General features: G+C 34.9%; 2 protein-coding genes and 2 long non-coding RNA genes across 11 annotated transcripts; 2 read left to right on the top strand and 2 right to left on the bottom strand.

Annotated features, from left to right (window-relative positions):
• The first annotated feature begins 2,581 nt into the window (after positions 1–2,581).
• On the top strand, positions 2,582–3,930 carry LOC145108192 (uncharacterized). Of its 2 annotated transcripts, XR_013708109.1 has the most exons (3): positions 2,604–2,839; positions 3,163–3,290; positions 3,642–3,930. It is a non-coding gene; the product is annotated as an uncharacterized LOC145108192 (long non-coding RNA). The 2 variants fall into 2 exon arrangements; XR_013708110.1 differs by lacking the exon at positions 3,163–3,290 and having other exon boundaries at positions 2,582–2,839.
• A 2,934-nt stretch (positions 3,931–6,864) lies between these two features.
• Positions 6,865–9,278, bottom strand: LOC145108153 (DNA polymerase kappa-like). Of its 7 annotated transcripts, XM_079045176.1 has the most exons (10): positions 9,131–9,278; positions 8,959–8,998; positions 8,748–8,869; positions 8,352–8,452; positions 8,084–8,266; positions 7,891–8,011; positions 7,747–7,812; positions 7,501–7,592; positions 7,327–7,418; positions 6,865–7,252 (listed from the first exon to the last, which is right to left on the bottom strand). In XM_079045176.1, exons 5-9 carry the CDS (start codon positions 8,114–8,116, stop codon positions 7,353–7,355), a joined length of 378 nt encoding a protein of 125 aa, XP_078901302.1. In that variant the 5' UTR covers positions 8,117–8,266; positions 8,352–8,452; positions 8,748–8,869; positions 8,959–8,998; positions 9,131–9,278; the 3' UTR covers positions 6,865–7,252; positions 7,327–7,352. The 7 variants fall into 7 exon arrangements, 5 of the variants coding, with proteins under 5 accessions (XP_078901302.1, XP_078901281.1, XP_078901311.1 ...); XR_013708095.1 differs by having other exon boundaries at positions 7,501–7,794; XR_013708094.1 differs by having other exon boundaries at positions 7,501–7,812; positions 8,126–8,266.
• On the top strand, positions 8,326–9,278 carry LOC145108186 (uncharacterized). Its single transcript, XR_013708100.1, has 3 exons — positions 8,326–8,399; positions 8,666–8,820; positions 9,149–9,278. It is a non-coding gene; the product is annotated as an uncharacterized LOC145108186 (long non-coding RNA).
• A 2,372-nt stretch (positions 9,279–11,650) lies between these two features.
• Positions 11,651–12,073, bottom strand: LOC145126344 (putative mitochondrial protein AtMg01250). Its single transcript, XM_079061728.1, has one exon. The coding sequence runs from the start codon at positions 12,071–12,073 to the stop codon at positions 11,651–11,653; it is 423 nt and encodes a 140-aa protein (XP_078917854.1).
• Positions 12,074–19,442: the final 7,369 nt, after the last annotated feature.

The raw sequence follows: 19,442 nt of genomic DNA, 5'->3' as shown, positions 1-19,442 counted from the left end.
ATGCATGTATAGTTTAAGAGAATTTTCTCAAGAACAATAATTGATTTCAATCAATCAATATGATGTTTGATAGCTGAAATCATGAATTATATATATATATATATATATATATATATATATATATATATATATATATATATATATATATATATATATATATATATATTAATTGGAGAAATGACTAGTAGTTTGATGAGTCAATCAGTTCATGTTACAAGGTTAACAATTGAACATGTTATATGCAAGTAACAATGAAAGCAATGAAAACACAGAGAAGAAAACTCAAACCTTGATCAATTGATGAAATCGTGATGTAGAGTAAAAATCACAGTTTGAAAGATCGTTAGCAATTGTTGAAGATGAAGATAAGTAGAAATCGATTGAACACTTGAACCTCTACCTTGGATGAAATCAATGATCACAGAGCTAAAATCGATAACAATCTTGTAATGAATTATTGGTGTCGATAGATGAAATTAAACCTCAATCACTCAGATTATCAATTGCAGATGTAGAAGAATGAAGAACATGAACTCAAAAAGCACAAAAATCGCAACTTTAATAACTATTATTTAGCATTGTTCGATCAATGTCCAAATCAAATTGATTATCGGTTGAAAGAATAGAAGATTTAAGGAGATAGAAAATTGATCGGAGTGAATTGAAGAACAATAAATGTTGATCCAACGAATATCTTGGTAGAAAAATCGAAGCCGGTGATTTCTTGATGACATGAAGATAACGCTAACATTGAATCAGATCTGATCATCTAAAATTTAACCTGGTGACTAATCTACCTCTCATTAACTAATCAATTAGATTAATTAGAGTTAATCACGTTTTTTATGAGCCACAAGATCAGTTTTGATCAAAGGCTAAGATTTGGTCCCCATGTCTCACAAAATATAGGTGGTCTCAAATGAACCTCTACCTATATATATATATATATATATATATATATATATATATATATATATATATGTGTGTGTGTGTGTGTGTGTGTACACATATTCATATATATACATAAATACACACACACAGACTATATATATATATATATATATATATATATATATATATATGTGTGTGTGTGTGTGTGTTTGTGTCTGTGTCTGTGTGTGTTTGTGTCTGTGTCTGTGTGTGCGATTCCAACAGAATTGGAATTCGTGATTCCATTCCAACATAATTGGTATTCGTGATTCCATTCCAATAGAATTGGAATCTCACTAATCTCATTCATTGAATCATCTACATAAACATACTTGATACCTTTTCAGAATTCAAGCTTATCAAGATCCTGCACTGTCCATATAAATGAAGTGTTAAATTAGAAAAAAAAACATAAATTGAAATATGAAACAATTCATAAAATGCAGCCAAAAAACTGGTCAAGAACAAACTGTACCTTTTAGAGCAATTGAGATGTTCATAACCCATAACTTTAGGATAGAGTTCAAGCTTTTAGACCAAATTTGCCTCTTTTATCATCATACATCAGACTCCATTAAAAAAGATTTTTTTTTTATTTTGACATAAATGCCCTCATCAAGTCATCATGTTTATCATTGATTTCACACAAGAAAACCAAACAATGGCCAAACAGCCACACAAGATCCTGAGAAGTAACCAAGCATCTCATTAAGATGGAGAACACGTGACATCTGATATGAATTCAAACGTAGGACCAGCACAGAAATAAGAATAAATACTAATTTGGTGTGCGAACAACCTTGAAATAGGATGTTAGAGATCACAGGAATCTAGAAGACAGCTTTACTCACAGATGCGATCAAATAGGATGTTAGTTGAACAAAAAAGAAAAAAACCCTTTGTTTCTTCTTCTGCTTGCCCATTGATTTCACAGCCTCAATCCAAACATCCATCTGATTTCGGTTCTTCTTCCCTGCCTCCACCGAACCACCTTCCAACCATCCCTTCCTACCTCCGTTTCTTTCAAATCAACCCAAACAAGAACAACTAGAGACTGCTGGAACAAAAAAAAGGAAAAGAGAAAAGAGAAAAGAGAAAATATGAAATCTCTTACCGTCTTCTGTCGATCGATTCTTCTCCCGCTGTTGATTTGTGATCACTGGTGACGAAGCAGATGAACGAAGGAGGAGTCCTCCGGAGATCGATTGACCATCCCTTACTACATGCGATTTCTTGTCTGTCGACCGCCACTGTCGCTGTTGTTTTTGGGGCTGTCGACGATGGGAGAACGAACACAAAGAGTCACCGAGCCAAAACACCCCTTTCATTCGTCATTGTGGTTTTAAAAAGGGATGGAAAAAATGTAGGTAACTAAGTCAATGGTTACCATAATTATAGGCTATTATTTGTGGAAACTAATTATCAAATTACCTATTTACCCTTATTTATTTATTTAATTATTTATTTTTATTTTAAATTTTGATTGGTCCACATTTATGAATACAATAACACAATACTTACTTTAAACAAATGAATATATATATATATATATATATAGTTACGTTTATTTGTAAACCCCTATTGTGTGAATATATAAGTAATTCTAGGCCAGATAGGGGAATTATAGTAAATTTATTAACTAATAAATTAATTACCCATATTACACGTTCATATTTATGGAAGAAACCCGATTATTATTCTTCATCTTTATTCCCCCACTTCTTCTTCGTCTATCTCTCGCTTTGCTCATCACCGCCGTCCAGAGTCCAGATCGAAGACTCTAAATTTCCCCCCTCTTATTTTGCTCACAAATTAGTAATCGTTGGTGTTAAGTGCATATTTCGAGCTACTCATCTTTTGCAGAGGAATCGATCGAAGAAGACGATGCTGGTGGGAAATTCCTTTATTGGTAAAAAAAATATATTATAGACGTACATATAGTCTTGATTAATGGTTTGTTCTTGTTTATGGGAGGTTCCCTAACTTATAAGGTCTTCGATTTTTTATGTCATTGCCTCCAAAATTTGTATCTCTCAAAAAGCCCTTGTTTAGGTAATTTTCTCAAATTTTTTTTGAAGCAAGATTTTTGGTTCTCTTCTAGGTGCAATTCCAGTCAGGTTTAATTCGATTTATGGTTTAATTCGATTTATGGTTTATTTTTTTGTTGTTTAACAGATTTTAAGGTTTAATTCAATTTTGGGTTTAACCTTTTTGTTGTTTAATTTGATTTAGGGTTCAACTTTGTGTTCTTTAATGTTGACACATGATGTTATGATATGGAGGTTAGTAAGATGCATAATTGAGGCCCATGTCTACTTAACTAGGGACAGAATCTATGCTTCTGCATCTTGTAAATCGAGGTGGCTGTTACTTAGTTTTGACTTAGTAATTGATGGTACTTTGTCATGATATTGTTCTTTAAACTATGGTGATGAAATGAGATTGACCTGTTTAATAAACCAAAGATTAAGATCCCTTTCAATTTAACAAAGACTCTAAAAAATTACCCAAAATGACTAATCCTCATATCACCAATTTTAAGTAACACGCATGAGTTAGCATTGCAACATGTTTGTTTTAATGAAATGCCTAAATGTAATCCTCTTTAATTTTTCAAGTTTTAAAATCTTATTACTTAGGCTTACTACTTTGCTGACATGAATTCTGTATGATCTGTTATACCAATTAAATATGCTACATTGTTATTGCAGGAATGGAAAAAAGATGTTTTCTACCAACAAGTTAAGAACATGTACCACCTAAGTGATCCAAAACTCCACTTGATGTGAGACGGTGCAAGAACAATACATCGTGTGCATGCTTGTTTGAGGAATGTTATATTATTCCTTAAGAATTTATTTTATTTCTTTCATGTATTATTCTCAAAGAATGTATTTTATTTTTTCAAAAATATTATATTATTCTGCAAGAATGTTAGTTATCTAATTGTATATAATTTCTTATTCTTTAAGAATATATTTTATTTTTTCAAGAGTGTAACTATTAATCTAAAAGAATATTATATATGAACTTGTAATTTATGAAATATTCTTTAAAAATGAGAATGATATGAATTGAGATAGAGTTATATTCCTGTCAACGGTCAAAACAATCTCCATTAAAAACTTATGCTTCAAGAATTATAATAGTAAGAATGAAAATTGAACTATATTCTTGGTAATGTTTAAAACAGTCTCCAATAAAAACATATTCTCTAAGAATGATAATGATAAAAATGGAAATTGAATTCTGAAAACATATAAAAAAATAATTTGTATTTTTAAAATTTGATTATTATTAATTAATTTGATTTTGTTGCCCAAGATACATGTATTTCTCATTTCTCCCTCTTATTAAAATATTATATTTGCCTTTATGAATAATTACATGTAGTTATATAGTTAATGATAGTCTATGTTAATACCATGTACTTCACATCCTTTCATTTTTTTCAATCTAATAGTTAGAATTTGATCAAACATTCACACTATATTTGTGATTCTTATTTAATCCTAACTATATATATATATATATATATATATATATATATATATATATATATATATATATATATATATATATATATATATATATATATATATATATGATCTACTGATCGCTATAACATTATATTTTTGTGTTAAAAATTAAATTCATTTTGATTTCACTTGTAGAGAAGAAAATGATATAAATTTTGATATGTTTGGTTTTATTCAAAATTATAAATATTTGTTCAAATTTAAAAGTATAGAATAATTCTACCTTAATTGATCTGCTATCATGGTTCAAACCTTTTGTGGTTATTTGAAATGTCTTGTGATGTTCATCTCAAAATTCATAACTACTCGAATATGAACATGAAAGTAATAGGATGCCTAGTAAATTAAAGATTAATATAATAGATGTAGCTAAGATCCACAATAACATAATAGTGAAATAGCTTGGTCAACATTAGGTGATTTACATATAGATTTTTTATGTTTCCTCTTTCCAGGATTGAAATACTCCATAAATAGTGATATCGTTAATGCTTGTCAACCGAAATGGTTATTACTTACAAGTTCATTATAATATTACTGTCGATTTTATTCTATAAACTAGGTTATAACCCGTGGGCACCACGGATGAATAATTTAAAAATAATTTTAATTAAATTATAACTTAATTATTGAAAATTGATAATAAAAACTTTAATAAATAATAAGTATATATGTTGTGTCAGTAATATCACAATGACATAATTATTGGCTGAAATTAGAAAATGATATTGGATTGAATATCCAATTGGTATTTTGTATATGTAGACATGTTAGAAAATTATAATTTTGTAGAATGCAATATAACTATAAATAAAAACAGAAACTGAAATCTATATAAATAATAAAAGTATACAAAGTTTTATAAATTTCTAAAAACTTGTTTATACACAACATTGAATGTTTTATTTGATAGTTTAACATCCTTATCGGAACACATATCAACAAACACAAGTCGAAACTTTGGTGCTTATCCGGTTATCCTTTTAGAGTGTTGATGACAATTTTGACAATTTTACCCCTGTCCAACATAGCATATTAAAGAGAACATGAAGCATGCACAAAAAAATATATATTAAAATTAAGATACATATAAGAATATTTACATACACATATCAGTGATATAAACTTTCAAGCATACAATTTTGGTTTCAACAAACATTTACTTATGTATTTTCAAAAACATGTTATGTGCATAGAGTTTATTTTGTCAGCCACCTGGAAATCACCAAACTTAATTATTTATTTTGTTATCCCCATCATCGTATATGTCAACCACCTCTACTTGATTATCCCTGACATGGTGTCATGGTGTAAGTATTCCAATTAACCGGTCCATATGCAAAAGCTGTTGTTGAAAAGGAAAAAGTTCATTAGTTATTTAATTTACTTTGTGATAGTAATATGTTTGATGGCATAATTGAGTTGTCATATAAAAGATGGTCTAATATAAAATCACCCGGAAAGTAAGCAATTTAGTAAACTTGTCAATGACAAAATGAAGTGAACTTACAGGAATGTAAGATGGTAAAATGCCATCTTTCAAAAGTCGTTGATATTTATGTAATCTTTGGAGGTGGGGCTTAAAGCCTTTGAGTTTGGACCTTTTTCCCATACGTAAAACTTATTTAACACCTGAATAAAACATATTCATTTAGACTTTTAATATTTTTCTTTTTTTGTTTTTATTTTTAATTTCCAGGTATCAAAAGGCAACAAAACAATAAACTTTGCCCGAATATTCTTTCATTAAGTTTATGTTATTATCATAAAATAAGCAGAAGAGATATGTCGCCCCGTAAAGTTGATTTGCTTTTAACAAAACAGAACATATACATGACCCACAGAAAACGCACAAACCAGTACACACAGATAGACACTTTTTTTTTTTTACAATTTTACCCTTTAAATTGATTCAAATAAAAGTCAACTGTTGAAAATAACATACGATTTGTGTGAAATTTGGCCTATGTGTTATTAAAAGAAATGAGAAATAGCCCCTGTGTTACTAAATTTACAAAACAGCCCAAGTGTTACAAACTTTCAAACATACAATTTTAATTTCAACAAATTACATAATAGCTCCCTATGTTAATGTATTTCATAGTACATTGCTAAAAATTACATAATAGCTCCATATGTTAATCAATGGACAGAATAGCCCCTGTGTTACTAAATTTACAAAACATCCCATGTCTTAATAAATTAAGTGAAATCTGGTCCTTAGTTATTCAATCGACAAAACAGCCCCTGTGTAACTGATTTTCAAAATTACATAATGGCCCCTGTGTTAATAAAGTGGAGTGAAACGGGGAATATGATAACTGAATGGCTAATTAATAGGAGACTATCATGTTGCTGATATGGTTTATTCTAAGATCTAAGATGCAGTGGGAGGAAAAACAAATCATGGGATACGAAAGATACCTAAGCATGTGTCAGAAAATGAGGGTAATGAAAAAAGAAATAATATTGAATTCAATAATTGCAATAAGATAAAAATAATATTAAACTGAAAAATCTATAACAAATAGTAAGTTAAAAGTTAATTAGTTAACTATTCAAAGGATCTTAAATTCTTTTAGTCTTCAAAGCTTAGAGCTTAATATTGCGATAAATTTTCTTTTTAGAAAAATGATCAAAACATGGATCTGAATCTGATTGCTCTTTATCTACACTTTCCCTGTTATCATCTCCAGATTTTATAAAATTCAAAAGGGTTCTTTGTTTAGGATCAGATACACCACTACCACCTTTATCTTCATTAAAATGCGACATATGCAATCCTACAAAAAAAAATTATTATCGTTAATAAATATTATTATTTTATATAAATTAATTTTTACACATTAAACATTACTGATTAATCTAAGTGATATAGGAAGTTCAGCCTTGAGAAGCTTTGAAGCATGTTTCAGTATATCTCTGCAAAGTCGTCGCTCGAGTTCTCACCTAAAAATTTCAATTTTTTTTATCTCTTGGCTGTGTGAAAAAGACAAAAATGCCCTTCTATCAAAAAAGAACGAAATTGTACCTCAAATGATGTGGTTTTTAGTTTGAGTGTCAATGTCTTTCCATGTAGACCTTCTTTCTCCATGTTAGCAGAAAGCATCTCCGAAAGTTCAACTGAAAATTCAATTTAACAAATATAAAATTCAGTAAAGAAATACAAAAGATAAACTCTCATAAATGACAAAATGATAAAATGATAAATGACATAATTTCTGATTAAAAAAGGCCTCATCTTTAGTTGCAGAAAATGTTCTCTCATTGCTCATACTTTTTCGTGATCTAACATGCGGTGCTTCTGTTCCCCCAAGTCCTAACCCTACAGACACAAAAAACTCTACATTGTACAAAAACCATCAGGGGTAGTATCGTCTTTTTACCAACAAAAATTAAAATTTCAAAAACACAACAATACCTGCAGACGAAGGAGAGAATAGTGCAAAAAGTAAGGAGCTTTTCTGCAACAAATCTTCACATGTCTTGATCTCAAATACATCTTTTAAGATATGCTCTGTTACTTTTCCAATTTCCCCAATCTAAAAGATGAATTTTGGTAAGAAAAAAAAAGTGAAATTAGGGTAAAGGGTATATAAGTCATTATGCACTACCTTTCGTATAGGAAATGAGGATATAAATGTCATTATAGCAACCTGATCATTAGGTAAAACAAACTGCCCGTTTGGCTTGTTTATATCTGAGCAAACTTTTGCAAGTAACCGATTTGGAGCAACTCAAGCACTACATGTTAATCCAGTAGCTTTATACACATTTTCTCTAAGCTCTTCAACAACCTTTTTATAAATATTAAAAAAGAAAAAGATTTTTCAATTTGTATTTTTTTCAACATATATGAAAAGAAAGAAAAAAATGACTCACTTCTCCACCAGATAAATCCCTTTCCTTGCAGACTTTTGTGATATCCAGGTATGCTTCATCAAGACTTGCAACAGTGAAATTTGGGTCATATTCATGATAGACTGGATTGAATTCAGAGGAGAATTTATGAAATATTTCATGAAAGAAAAGTATTTAGAGTGAAATGAAAAACCATTTCTTTCTTCTTCAATCCACATCTCTTCCCGAAGAAGATTTTTATTTAAAAAAAAATCCAAATTCAGTCTTTCGTTTTAGGTATGGATTTCAATGATACTCACAAGCCTTTATTTGCATGTACAAATATCATTTCGCAGCCCTAAAGCTTTCAACTTTAAACCACACATCCAAACAGCTCTGAAAAAGATGTATCAGAACAAAGCTAAGTGACACACTCACCTGGATATCAATAAGCCATGAAGGAGGAGCATTGTCTGTCATTCCTAACGCTTCTTTTGGTTCGTGTGATGAGGTAATTGGATTTATCTCTCTAAGTTTTACCGGTGTAACCCAAAGTAGATCTAATTTAGAAATCTTCATAAGCATAATATACAAATATGTTGGCATCATTCTCTAATTAGTAAATGGTGAAGATAAAAGGATATGTTACCTGAAAGTATTCTTCTTCATGATAAATGAATTTTGGTAGTCTGATATTTGAAAAACAAATCATGGAGTATTACATTTTCAAAAAAACCAACAAAAAATGAAAGAAGAAAGTAAAAGGTCTTAAGTTCAAAGAATGTTAGAGACTATAATTGTTTACAAACTGACGTATTTACCCAATTTCTATACTGCAGCAAGAAAAGACCTAGAAATCTCTTCATCTTTCAAGTCTGTTCCCATCTTGAGAGCAGAACGAAAAATAAAAGGAGTGTCAATCATTAGTTCCACATCAGGGAATCTGAAAACCACCCAAAGCAATGAAAACCCCTATATAAAAAAAATATAAAATTGGAACATACCTAGGGTTTGAAAGTGAGAGAGGTGGAGTGGGTCAAAGATTAAGGCAGAAAACAGACGGGAGAGAATCATCAGATCCGCAATAAAGTATTTCATGTAAGGCATGAAAGAACTAATCCACCATGGAAAGTAACGAAAACAAAAACAACCAAAACCATAACAACCATTGGCGATTTGCTTCTAGATTAATCAATTGATGATTAATTGATGCTAGGTTACTTACGTTAAGAATCGTGTTTGCTAGAACTTCAAGAAGATTAAACACAACTTACAATAGAAGGAGCCAAGCACTGGAATATTGTCGTATCAGCAAAAGTGGTAGTAGTTGATGCACAAATCAAAGTGTTTATCTTCTTCCTGGGCGCCAGGGTTTTAGAGAGCTGTAAAATAAAAGATGAGAATTCAAAATGTTTGTGTACACTGTGTATGCGATTTCAAATAGGGAAATTACCTGATTTTATGCAATTGTATTTATGGAAAAGATAGATTTTGAAATTGCTACGAGGTAATGAGTTGAGGATAACCGAATTGCTTATTAGTAGGAGATGATGTCGATTCTTCAATGAAGCAATGGGCGGGAAAACACTTGATAAGATAGCTGCAAGATTGACACGTGGAATGTAGGTGTTTATAATAAGGACACGTGGCCTTTAGAGAGGTTTTTATTAGGAAGAGGGATGTATTTATGTGAAATTTACAATACATTATGTTAATATTTTTATTAATTTATTCAAAATCAAATGGTGTGAAGTGGTATTTAAAAATTTTTGTATGGTTCGTTCCATGAGAAAGGTAACTATGATTACAACTTCAAGATGAAATTATCATGAGATGGAAACTCTAAGGTTTCACTTGGTAAATGGTTGATTTAGTCGTAAGGGGACTCTAAAGCTGCTTTGTAAACTATTAGACATATAACAACACTTGTATGACCTAATAAACACTTTACTAATGATGCATTCGACTCATATTGATGTGGTGTATCCATGGAAATTTTTATGCTAATTAAAACAACTACCTAACTAAATACACAACTAATCATTCTAGGACAAAGCGTACTATGGACATATATGAACCTATGGTCACTGATGGGTAACATGTATTGATTCACTATCAATAATACTTAATTATTTATTAATGCATGTTTTTTTTGGAAAACGGCAAATATATTAAAAAGCACGCCTACATCAAGATGACGCGGACAGTAAATTACAACGAGAATAAAAAAGGGAAGAAAGAAAGATTACAAACATAGAAACGGACATAAGTTCCAAATTCTCCAATCAATGTTATTATATGCCCCCATGTGCTTGCACCAAATGAAAGATAACGATTTCACCCTTTCCACTGTGTATGTCGAAACAACAGGAATATTATTGAATACCCTATTGTTCCTATCGATCTATATGCACCACAAAGCTCCACAAAGAATTACATTCAACATACTTCTCCTTTTTTTGCATTTGCTCCATCTCGAAATAAATAGTAACATGTCTCTTATTGAATTAAAGTTATCACACCTTATTTCACACCAGTTGAGGATTTCATTCATCACGGTCCTCGCCGATTGACAAGTGATCAACATATGATCACTAGTCTCCTCCTCTTGCTTACATGAAATACACACAATAGAGGGAATAGTAATCCCCCTGGATTTAAGTTCAACTGCAGAAGGGATTATGCCCTGTTTCGCTCTCCACATGAAACATAGAATTTTGAATGGGATCATTTTGTTCCAGTCAAAAGGTCCATCGCATACAATATGGCCCGCAAGTTCAAAGCGATCTCTTATCAAACTCACAGAGAATCTACTATCAATCACAAATTCCGATGCCCAACATCTCCTATCCGAGTTCCATGATACAATCACCTTAGGATCAATGTTAACTTTCATCATCAAAGGCCTGATTTTTGTTATATTTTTCCATACTCCATTACTGGTACTACTAGCGAAGCAAGACCAATGTCTTCCATCTAAATTGTGGACACCCCTAATGACTTTAGCCCACAATGCACTACTATCCGATTTCAATCGCCACAACCATTTTGCTAATAAAGAAATGTTCAAGGAATATATCGACCCTAACCCGATACCACCCACTTTTTTAGGTGCAATAATCTTGTCCCAGCCAACCCAACATATGCTTTTTTTGTTATATTCCTTACTCCAGATGAAAGTTCTTCTTATTTTTTCGAGAGTATCAATGACACCTTTCGGGACCCTAAAAATAGACATAAAAAAAGTTGACAGATGACCCAGGACCGCCTTTGCTAGAGTTACTCTCCCACCAAAGCTAAGCGATTTCGCTTTCCAAGAAGAAAGCTTGGAGTGGAACTTTTCAATTATCGGCCTCCATGCTTTTTTTCAAATTCATATTGTCCCCCACTGGGATACCAAGATAGGTGAATGGGAGAGAGGATGGTTCACATCCAAGAGGGGCTGACCAATGCAAAACTTCAAGAGACGGAGCACCAACCCCAAATACCTTGGATTTGTTAAAATTCACCTTCAGTCCGGACACGATATGGAAACACCTCAATATTCGAGCCAGATTAGTGATGTTACGCCTCGACCATTCGCCAATGAAAAGTGCATCATCTGCATAAAATAGATGAGATAAGCAGATGTTAGAGTTAGGGAATCTTATCCCTTCAAAAACCCCTTTTTCAACCGCCGTCTTCATTGCCATATTTAACCCTTCCATCGCAATAATAAAGAGGAAGGGAGAGAGTGGGTCGCCTTGTCGAACCCCTTTCGTCATAGGGAATTCGATTGTTGGTGTAACGCCCCAAATTTCAAATATAAATGTAACTTAACATAGTCCCAAAATTTCCAAAAAATCAAGATTCAAATACAAATGTAATTATTAATAGTAATAGCGGAAGCAAATAGAAATTTAATTAAACACTTGGTGCGCTACGTCTTCCTCAAAACTTGTCGCCTTCTTCAAGTCTGAACTTTATCCTTTCCATTCCCGCTGCCACTTGCTACGTTATTTCCTGGGTTGCGTGCATTTAAAGATTCTAATGGGTAAGCCTAGGGCCTAGTGAGTTCGTGGTTTTCATGCATACTGACGTCAATAAAATAAAAATAAATGCAACAATTTATCAAATATAATTCTTTTCATTTCTTTCCACCCTTGGTGACACATTAGGGAACTACTGTCGTTTCCAGGGAACAAGTCCCTCCGCCGGGCACAACAAATATGCTTACGGCTAGATAAGCAGAGCGTAAGCTCTCCGCCGCGTACTAACACTCTGTACGACGACTAATAATAAGACCGTGTAAATACACCTGTTCCCTATATGTCACCCACCATTTCCACCCTTTTATATGAAATAAATCACAAAATTTCACACAAATATTCATAGCAATAACAACAGTAACATATAATTGCAAATAATTTAGAATCAACTTTTCATGCAAGCAACCACAAAATTCACACGAAACTCACCTTGTTGGCGTTTAGGTCTTAACCAAAGCTTGACACGCTACAAGCACCCTACATTCCACCAACAAATTTTCCTAAGGCAACAATCCTAGAAAAACATCCTATGGATCATTTTGGTTCCGATATCCACGTGTTTCGTTCGACCAAAATAGTGATTGTTATTTAAATATGTTGAATACGATGTTTATAATAACCTTCTCGAAATATATATATAATTAAATAACAAGGTTTCACCTTTAATCGTTAATATTGGAAAATACTTAATATAATAATAAATAATGTATTTCTTCAAAAAAATGGTATTTCCATAATCTTAACGCATTTGAACAAAAGAAAAGAAAACATATGGTAAACATCTTTTGTACGTTCCAAATTAACCATTTGTAAGTTGGAAATAAAGAAATGGCAAGTCATAAGAAAACAAAGGACCACATATGTAATATGTAGTTTCGAAGAATGAGTCAGGTGAGAGACTTTGACCAACTAACGTTTGACACTCTTTATGCATTTTTTATTATTATTTCTTTTTTTTCTTAATGTTACACCAACAAGCAGCCCGACGTCTTCTTCTTCTTAACCCGTTCACTGTTTCTTTTCCACCATTTTTACAGAAAAACTGAAGCTTTTGATTTAACCCAATATAATGGCAAATAAATATGTAAAATCACTTCTAATTATCTCCATATCGTATAAACATATACCCATAAACAATTTTCAGTAATTCACCCAGGTAAGACATTATTCATTTTTTTTCAAGAACTTAACATTCTAATTTTTTTTTATCAATTGAATCACTATTGGCCCCAACAGAAACGTGATATGGAACCAAAACACATAATAGAATCAGACAAACATAATCAAGCAAATTAATCAAGCTTAAATCGAGTGGTCATACCTTAATTTCAAGAAGAACTCTGAAAATCTTTAACAACTTCCACATCCGATTTCTCCTTCGAATCTCAGTCGTTTCTTGCAATTCCAGTGGGGTTTCCACTCTACTTTTCGAGCTATATATAATGCCTAAGTCTAAAACCGACGAAACCCTTTCATTTGCTCGTATTTAACTGGCCCAATCAAGGTGACGGTTTTGATCATTAAGCCTCATAATTTGTATATAATTAACCCATTAATTGTGAACTAATCCTCTTTCTTTTAAATTGATATAATCAGATTATATATATTACATATATTTTTTGACACGAGTTATTACAAACTTCCCCCCTTAGAAAAATTCCGTCCTCGGAATTTTGAATTAAGCAAATAACTGAGGGTATTTAGTCTTCATATCTCGCTCGGTTTCCCATGTCGCATCCGAACCTTTATGATACTTCCACTGAACTTTCACCAATGGTATCTCAACATTTCTTAACTTTCTGACCTTTTGATCTATAATTGTGACAGGTTCTTCTGTATATCGCAGCTTCTCATCAACCTTAATTTCTTGAAGTGGCACTTCCATGGCGGCATCCGCCAGACACTTCTTTAGATTAGAGACATGGAACGTACTATGAATGCCCTGCATTTCCCTTGGTAGCTCCAATCGATAGGCTACTTCTCCAACTTGTTCCTTTATTATAAAGGGTCCAACGTAGCGAGGACTTAACTTCCCCCGCTTACCAAAACGAACAACGCCCTTCCATAGGGACACCTTTAACATAACTTTATCACCAACCTGAAACACTATTGGCTTTCTCCGCTTATCTGCATAACTTTTCTGCCGATCCTGAGCAACCTTAATGTTATCCCTAATCACCTGGATTTTGTCGGTAGTTTGCTGAACAAGTTCAGGTCCAGCCAACTGTTTCTCCCCCACCTCATTCCAACATAATGGAGTTCTACACTTCCTTCCATATAGAGCCTCATATAGTGCGACTTTTATACTTGCATGATAGCTATTGTTGTAGGCAAACTCAATTAACGGCAAATGAGTTTCCCACGACCCTCCAAAATCAATAACACAAGACCTTAACATGTCTTCCAAGGTCTGTATTGTCCGTTCACTTTGCCCATCTGTTTGCGGGTGGTATGCCGTGCTCAATTTTACTCGAGTACCCATTTCTCGTTGGAAGCTACCCCAAAATGTCGACGTAAAACGACTATCCCGATCCGAAATAATAGACAGTGGAACTCCATGCAGTTTCACTATCTCGTCAACGTACAATTTAGCTAACCTTTCCAACGGGTATGTCTCCTTAATCGGAAGGAAGTGTGCCGATTTAGTTAATCTATCTACAACTACCCAAATCGCGTCATAACCTTTCGGTGTCCTTGGTAACTTAGTTACAAAGTCCATCGTGATGTGATCCCATTTCCACACTGGAATCTCCATCGACTGTAACTGTCCATAAGGCCTTTGGTGCTCAGCCTTCACCTTCAAGCACGTCAAACACTTTTCAACAAAATGGGCTATATCCTTTTTCATCCCTGGCCACCAGTAAGATTTTTGTAGGTCTTGATACATCTTGTTTGTTCCCGGATGGATTGAGTACTTCGACAGGTGCGCTTCCTTGAGAAGTAGGTTATGCACTTCACCCACTCGTGGTACCCAAACCCTTCCTTGGAAACACTTCAAGCTACGACTATCCTTTTCCAATGACTGTATTATTCCCACCACTCCTTCACTTTTCCACTTTTCTTCCCTTGATGCCTCCTCCTGACTCTTCCTCAAATCATCTAGTAAGCTGGTGGTTACGTTCATCTTCATCATTCGAATCTTAGGTGGTTCTCTTCTTTCCTTACGACTTAATGCATCAACTACCACATTTGCCTTCCCTGGATGGTACAATATCTCACAATCATAATCTTTTAATAGCTGCATCCACCGTTGTTGTCTCATGTTCAAATCTTTCTGATCAAACAAGTATTTCAGACTCTTATGATCAGTGAAGATCTAACACCTTGTCCCATACAAATAGTGTCTCCAAATCTTTAAAGCGAACACTACTGCAGCCAACTCCATATCATGCGTTGGGTATTTACGCTCGTGAGCCTTTAACTGTCGTGAGGCATAAGCAATCACCTTACCGTTTTGCATCAAAACACACCCCAAGCCTAACTTTGATGCATCACTATAAACAACAAAGCCATCATTGCCTTCTGGTAAAGATAATACTGGTGCACTGCTAAGCTTTTCCTTTAAGACGTTAAAGGCATTATCTTGCTCTGGCTTCCATTCGAACTTCACATTTTTCCTTGTCAGAGTAGTTAGCGGTGCAGCTATGCGCGAGAAGTCTTGTATAAACCTTCGATAGTATCCTGCCAACCCAAGAAAACTTCGAACTTCTGATGGGGTTCTTGGTGGTTCCCACTTCTCAATCGCCTCAATCTTTACTGGGTCCACCTTGATACCATGTTCGTTTACAACATGTCCCAAAAACTGGACTTCCCGAAGCCAAAACTCGCACTTCGAAAATTTGGCAAATAATTTTTCTTTCCTCAATAAACTAAGTGTTAGCCGCAGATGTTGCTCATGGTCTGCCTTACTTTTAGAGTATATCAATACGTCATCGATAAATACAATTACAAACTTGTCTAGGTATGGCTTGCAAACCTGGTTCATCAGATCCATGAATGCAGCTGGTGCATTGGTCAAACCAAATGACATTACTAAAAACTCGTAATGACTATACCTAGTTCGAAAGGCTGTCTTCGACACATCTTCTTCTCTGACTTTCAGCTGGTGATACCCCGACTGCAAATCGATCTTTGAGAAGTAACTTGCCCCCTGGAGTTGATCGAGTAGGTCATCAATTCTCGGTAATGGATACCGGTTCTTTATAGTCACCTTGTTTAACTCCCTGTAGTCAATGCACATTCGCATTGTCCCATCCTTCTTCTTGACGAATAGTACTGGTGCACCCCACGGTGAGGTACTGGGCCGAATAAAACCCTTGTCGAGCAAATCTTGCATCTGAGCCATCAATTCCTTCATTTCGGTTGGTGCTAACCGATAGGGCGCACGAGCTATCAGTGCTACTCCTGGGGTAAGATCGATTCGAAACTCCACTTGCCTATCCGCTGGCAAGCTAGTTAGGTCATCAGGGAACACATCTTGGAACTCGCGTACAACTGGTATATGTGTTATTTCATGCTTGTCCTGCTTGGCATCGAGAACATATGCCCAATAACTTTGACACCCTTTCTTTAGATAACGAGTTGCCTTAGTCACTGATATCAAAATAGAGTCCTTAACTCGCCGATTACCGTAAATCTTTACCATTCCTTTTTCTGGCACCCAAACTTGAACAATCCTATTTTCACAATCTATAATCGCTTGGTTTTTCGACAACCAATCCATCCCTATAACAATATCAAAATCACCTAGGGCTATAGGTAATAATTTTAACGGTAGCACACTGCCTTCTATTTCGATAGAGCAATCATCATATTCCTCTCTTACTACTACCCAATGATCGTCAGCAGTTTCAATTTCTAATGTATGTTCTAGAGTCTTTGCATTTCTACCCAGGTTCTTGCAAAAAGTAGTAGACACAAAAGATCTATTTGCACCAGAATCAAATAACACCCTAGCATGAATTGAGTTTACTAGGAAAGTACCTGTCACCACATCCGGGGTCTCCTGAGCCTCCTGAGCCGTCATGCGAAAAGCTCTAGCTTTTGGTCTACCGGTGTCAGCCTTTTTATCCGCCGGCCGATTGTCTGTTATTCTGCCTTGATTGTTGTTACCTTTACTCTGGGGACATTCCGACTTAATGTGGTTAGAGGATCCACACCCGTAACATACCCTTCCTGTCTTACATTCTGTGGCTATGTGCCCTGGCTTCCCACACTTGTAGCAAACTTTCTGATTCATGTTACACTCCCCCTTATGATAACGGTTGCATTTCGGACATTGCTTTACTCCAGAGCTTTGATCAACCTTACGTTCTTGCCGTGAAGTCTTGCCTTTCTTCGAATCATTATTCGTACCATCCCATTTTCTTTTCCCCAAAGCCCTGTCTTCACCTTGACGATTCTTCTCACGTTCGCGACCTTCTGCAGCATCAACTGCAGACTGGAAAGTACCCGGTTTTTGAATTTGCACAAATTCACGGATAGCTGTTCTCAATCCCCATATATAGCGTTCCACCCTTCTTTCTTCTGTAGAAACGTAAAATTCGGCAAACCTAGCTTTCTCTGTGAACTTAGTGGTGTACTCTCGCACAGTCATATTCCCCTGTTCCAACCTCAAGAATTCTTCCTCCAACTGTTTAACCGCTGAACGAGGGCAAAACTTTTCTTTAAAAATTCTTAGGAACTCATCCCATGACATATTCTTGGCTGCCTCACGCCCCCTAACCTCCTTCACCATGCCCCACCAATGTATTGCCTCCCTCTTTAGCATTGTCGCAGCATAAATCACCTTGTCCTCATCCGCACACTTGCTAGTATCGAACGTTCCCTCAATCTCCATGATCCATGTTGATGACAAAACGGGATCAATTTCTCCGTTAAAAATGGGTGGCTTGCAGTTCATGAACGTCTTGTAACTACAACCCCGCCGATCGTGGTTGCCATGATGCCTTGTGGGTTGTGCAATACTTGGTTCACGACTCATATTTGGTGTACTGTACTTGTAGTCCTCTTCACCTCCACCCAAGTTACCTTCATACTCACCCATTATTGCTTCTCGTGCCTGAGCAATTACATCTGGTAAGGTGTCTCGAATTGCTCGAGCAATCTCATCAGCCAACTCCTCTCTAGTGATCGTGTTTGCCGCACGACCCCTTCCACGACCTCGACCTCGACCGCGGTGGGATCCAGAGCTACCATGGGCCGATTGTACAGGTATCGGTGCTGTAACAGCCCCTCGGCCTCTTCCTCTACCCCTACCTCTTCCTTGGCCCCGTCCACGACTAGCGTTTGGGTTCAGTGGGGTTTCTGGAACATCTCGTGGTGCTCTAACATAAGCTCCAATTGGGATGCGTTCTTCCTCCGGAGTGACCCTAGTGAACCTCCCAGATCTTCGTGAAGACATATCAACTACATAGTTATGTTTATAACACAATAAGTATAACAAACATAAATTTTATTCCAAATTATTAAAACTTCAAAAATAGACATATGTCTTGTTCACATCAAGTCACTCAAGCCAACAACCAAGAGAAATAATAAAAAAAAGACAAATCATTGCACTTCTACTTTCTAATTTTTAAAAACGATGTCATCATATTTCAATATCCTCTTTCCCTCCTTCAAGTACCTCCTTATCTTTTTAGCTTTTCGATCTCTGGGACCACTTTGAATGACCAGCACCTCGGCTTGAGGTGGTTCTCTTCCAACCACCTTATCTAGGGAACTACTGTCGTTTCCAGGGAACAAGTCCCTCCGCCGGGCACAACAAATATGCTTACGGCTAGATAAACAGAGCGTAAGCTCTCCGCCGCGTACTAACACTCTGTACGACGACTAATAATAAGACCGTGTAAATACACCTGTTCCCTATATGTCACCCACCATTTCCACCCTTTTATATGAAATAAATCACAAAATTTCACACAAATATTCATAGCAATAACAACAGTAACATATAATTGCAAATAATTTAGAATCAACTTTTCATGCAAGCAACCACAAAATTCACACGAAACTCACCTTGTTGGCGTTTAGGTCTTAACCAAAGCTTGACACGCTACAAGCACCCTACATTCCACCAACAAATTTTCCTAAGGCAACAATC

Source organism: Lactuca virosa, chromosome 1 (genome assembly GCF_052849685.1).
Source record: "Lactuca virosa cultivar CGN04683 chromosome 1, Lactuca_virosa_CGN04683_v6, whole genome shotgun sequence".
Lineage (NCBI taxonomy): Eukaryota > Viridiplantae > Streptophyta > Magnoliopsida > Asterales > Asteraceae > Lactuca > Lactuca virosa.
This window is presented reverse-complemented; position numbering and strand designations above follow the sequence as displayed.

Coding starts and splice junctions, on each gene's coding strand:
- LOC145108153 (XM_079045155.1), bottom strand. CDS start 8,116: ATGACATTTATATCCTCATTTCCTATACGAAAG. Junction 8,012..8,083: donor CCTCATTTCCTATACGAAAG/GTAGTGCATAAT, acceptor TTCATCTTTTAG/ATTGGGGAAATTGGAAAAGT. Junction 7,593..7,746: donor GCATGTTAGATCACGAAAAA/GTATGAGCAATG, acceptor TTGAATTTTCAG/TTGAACTTTCGGAGATGCTT.
- LOC145126344 (XM_079061728.1), bottom strand. CDS start 12,073: ATGACGAAAGGGGTTCGACAAGGCGACCCACTCTCTCCCTTCCTCTTT.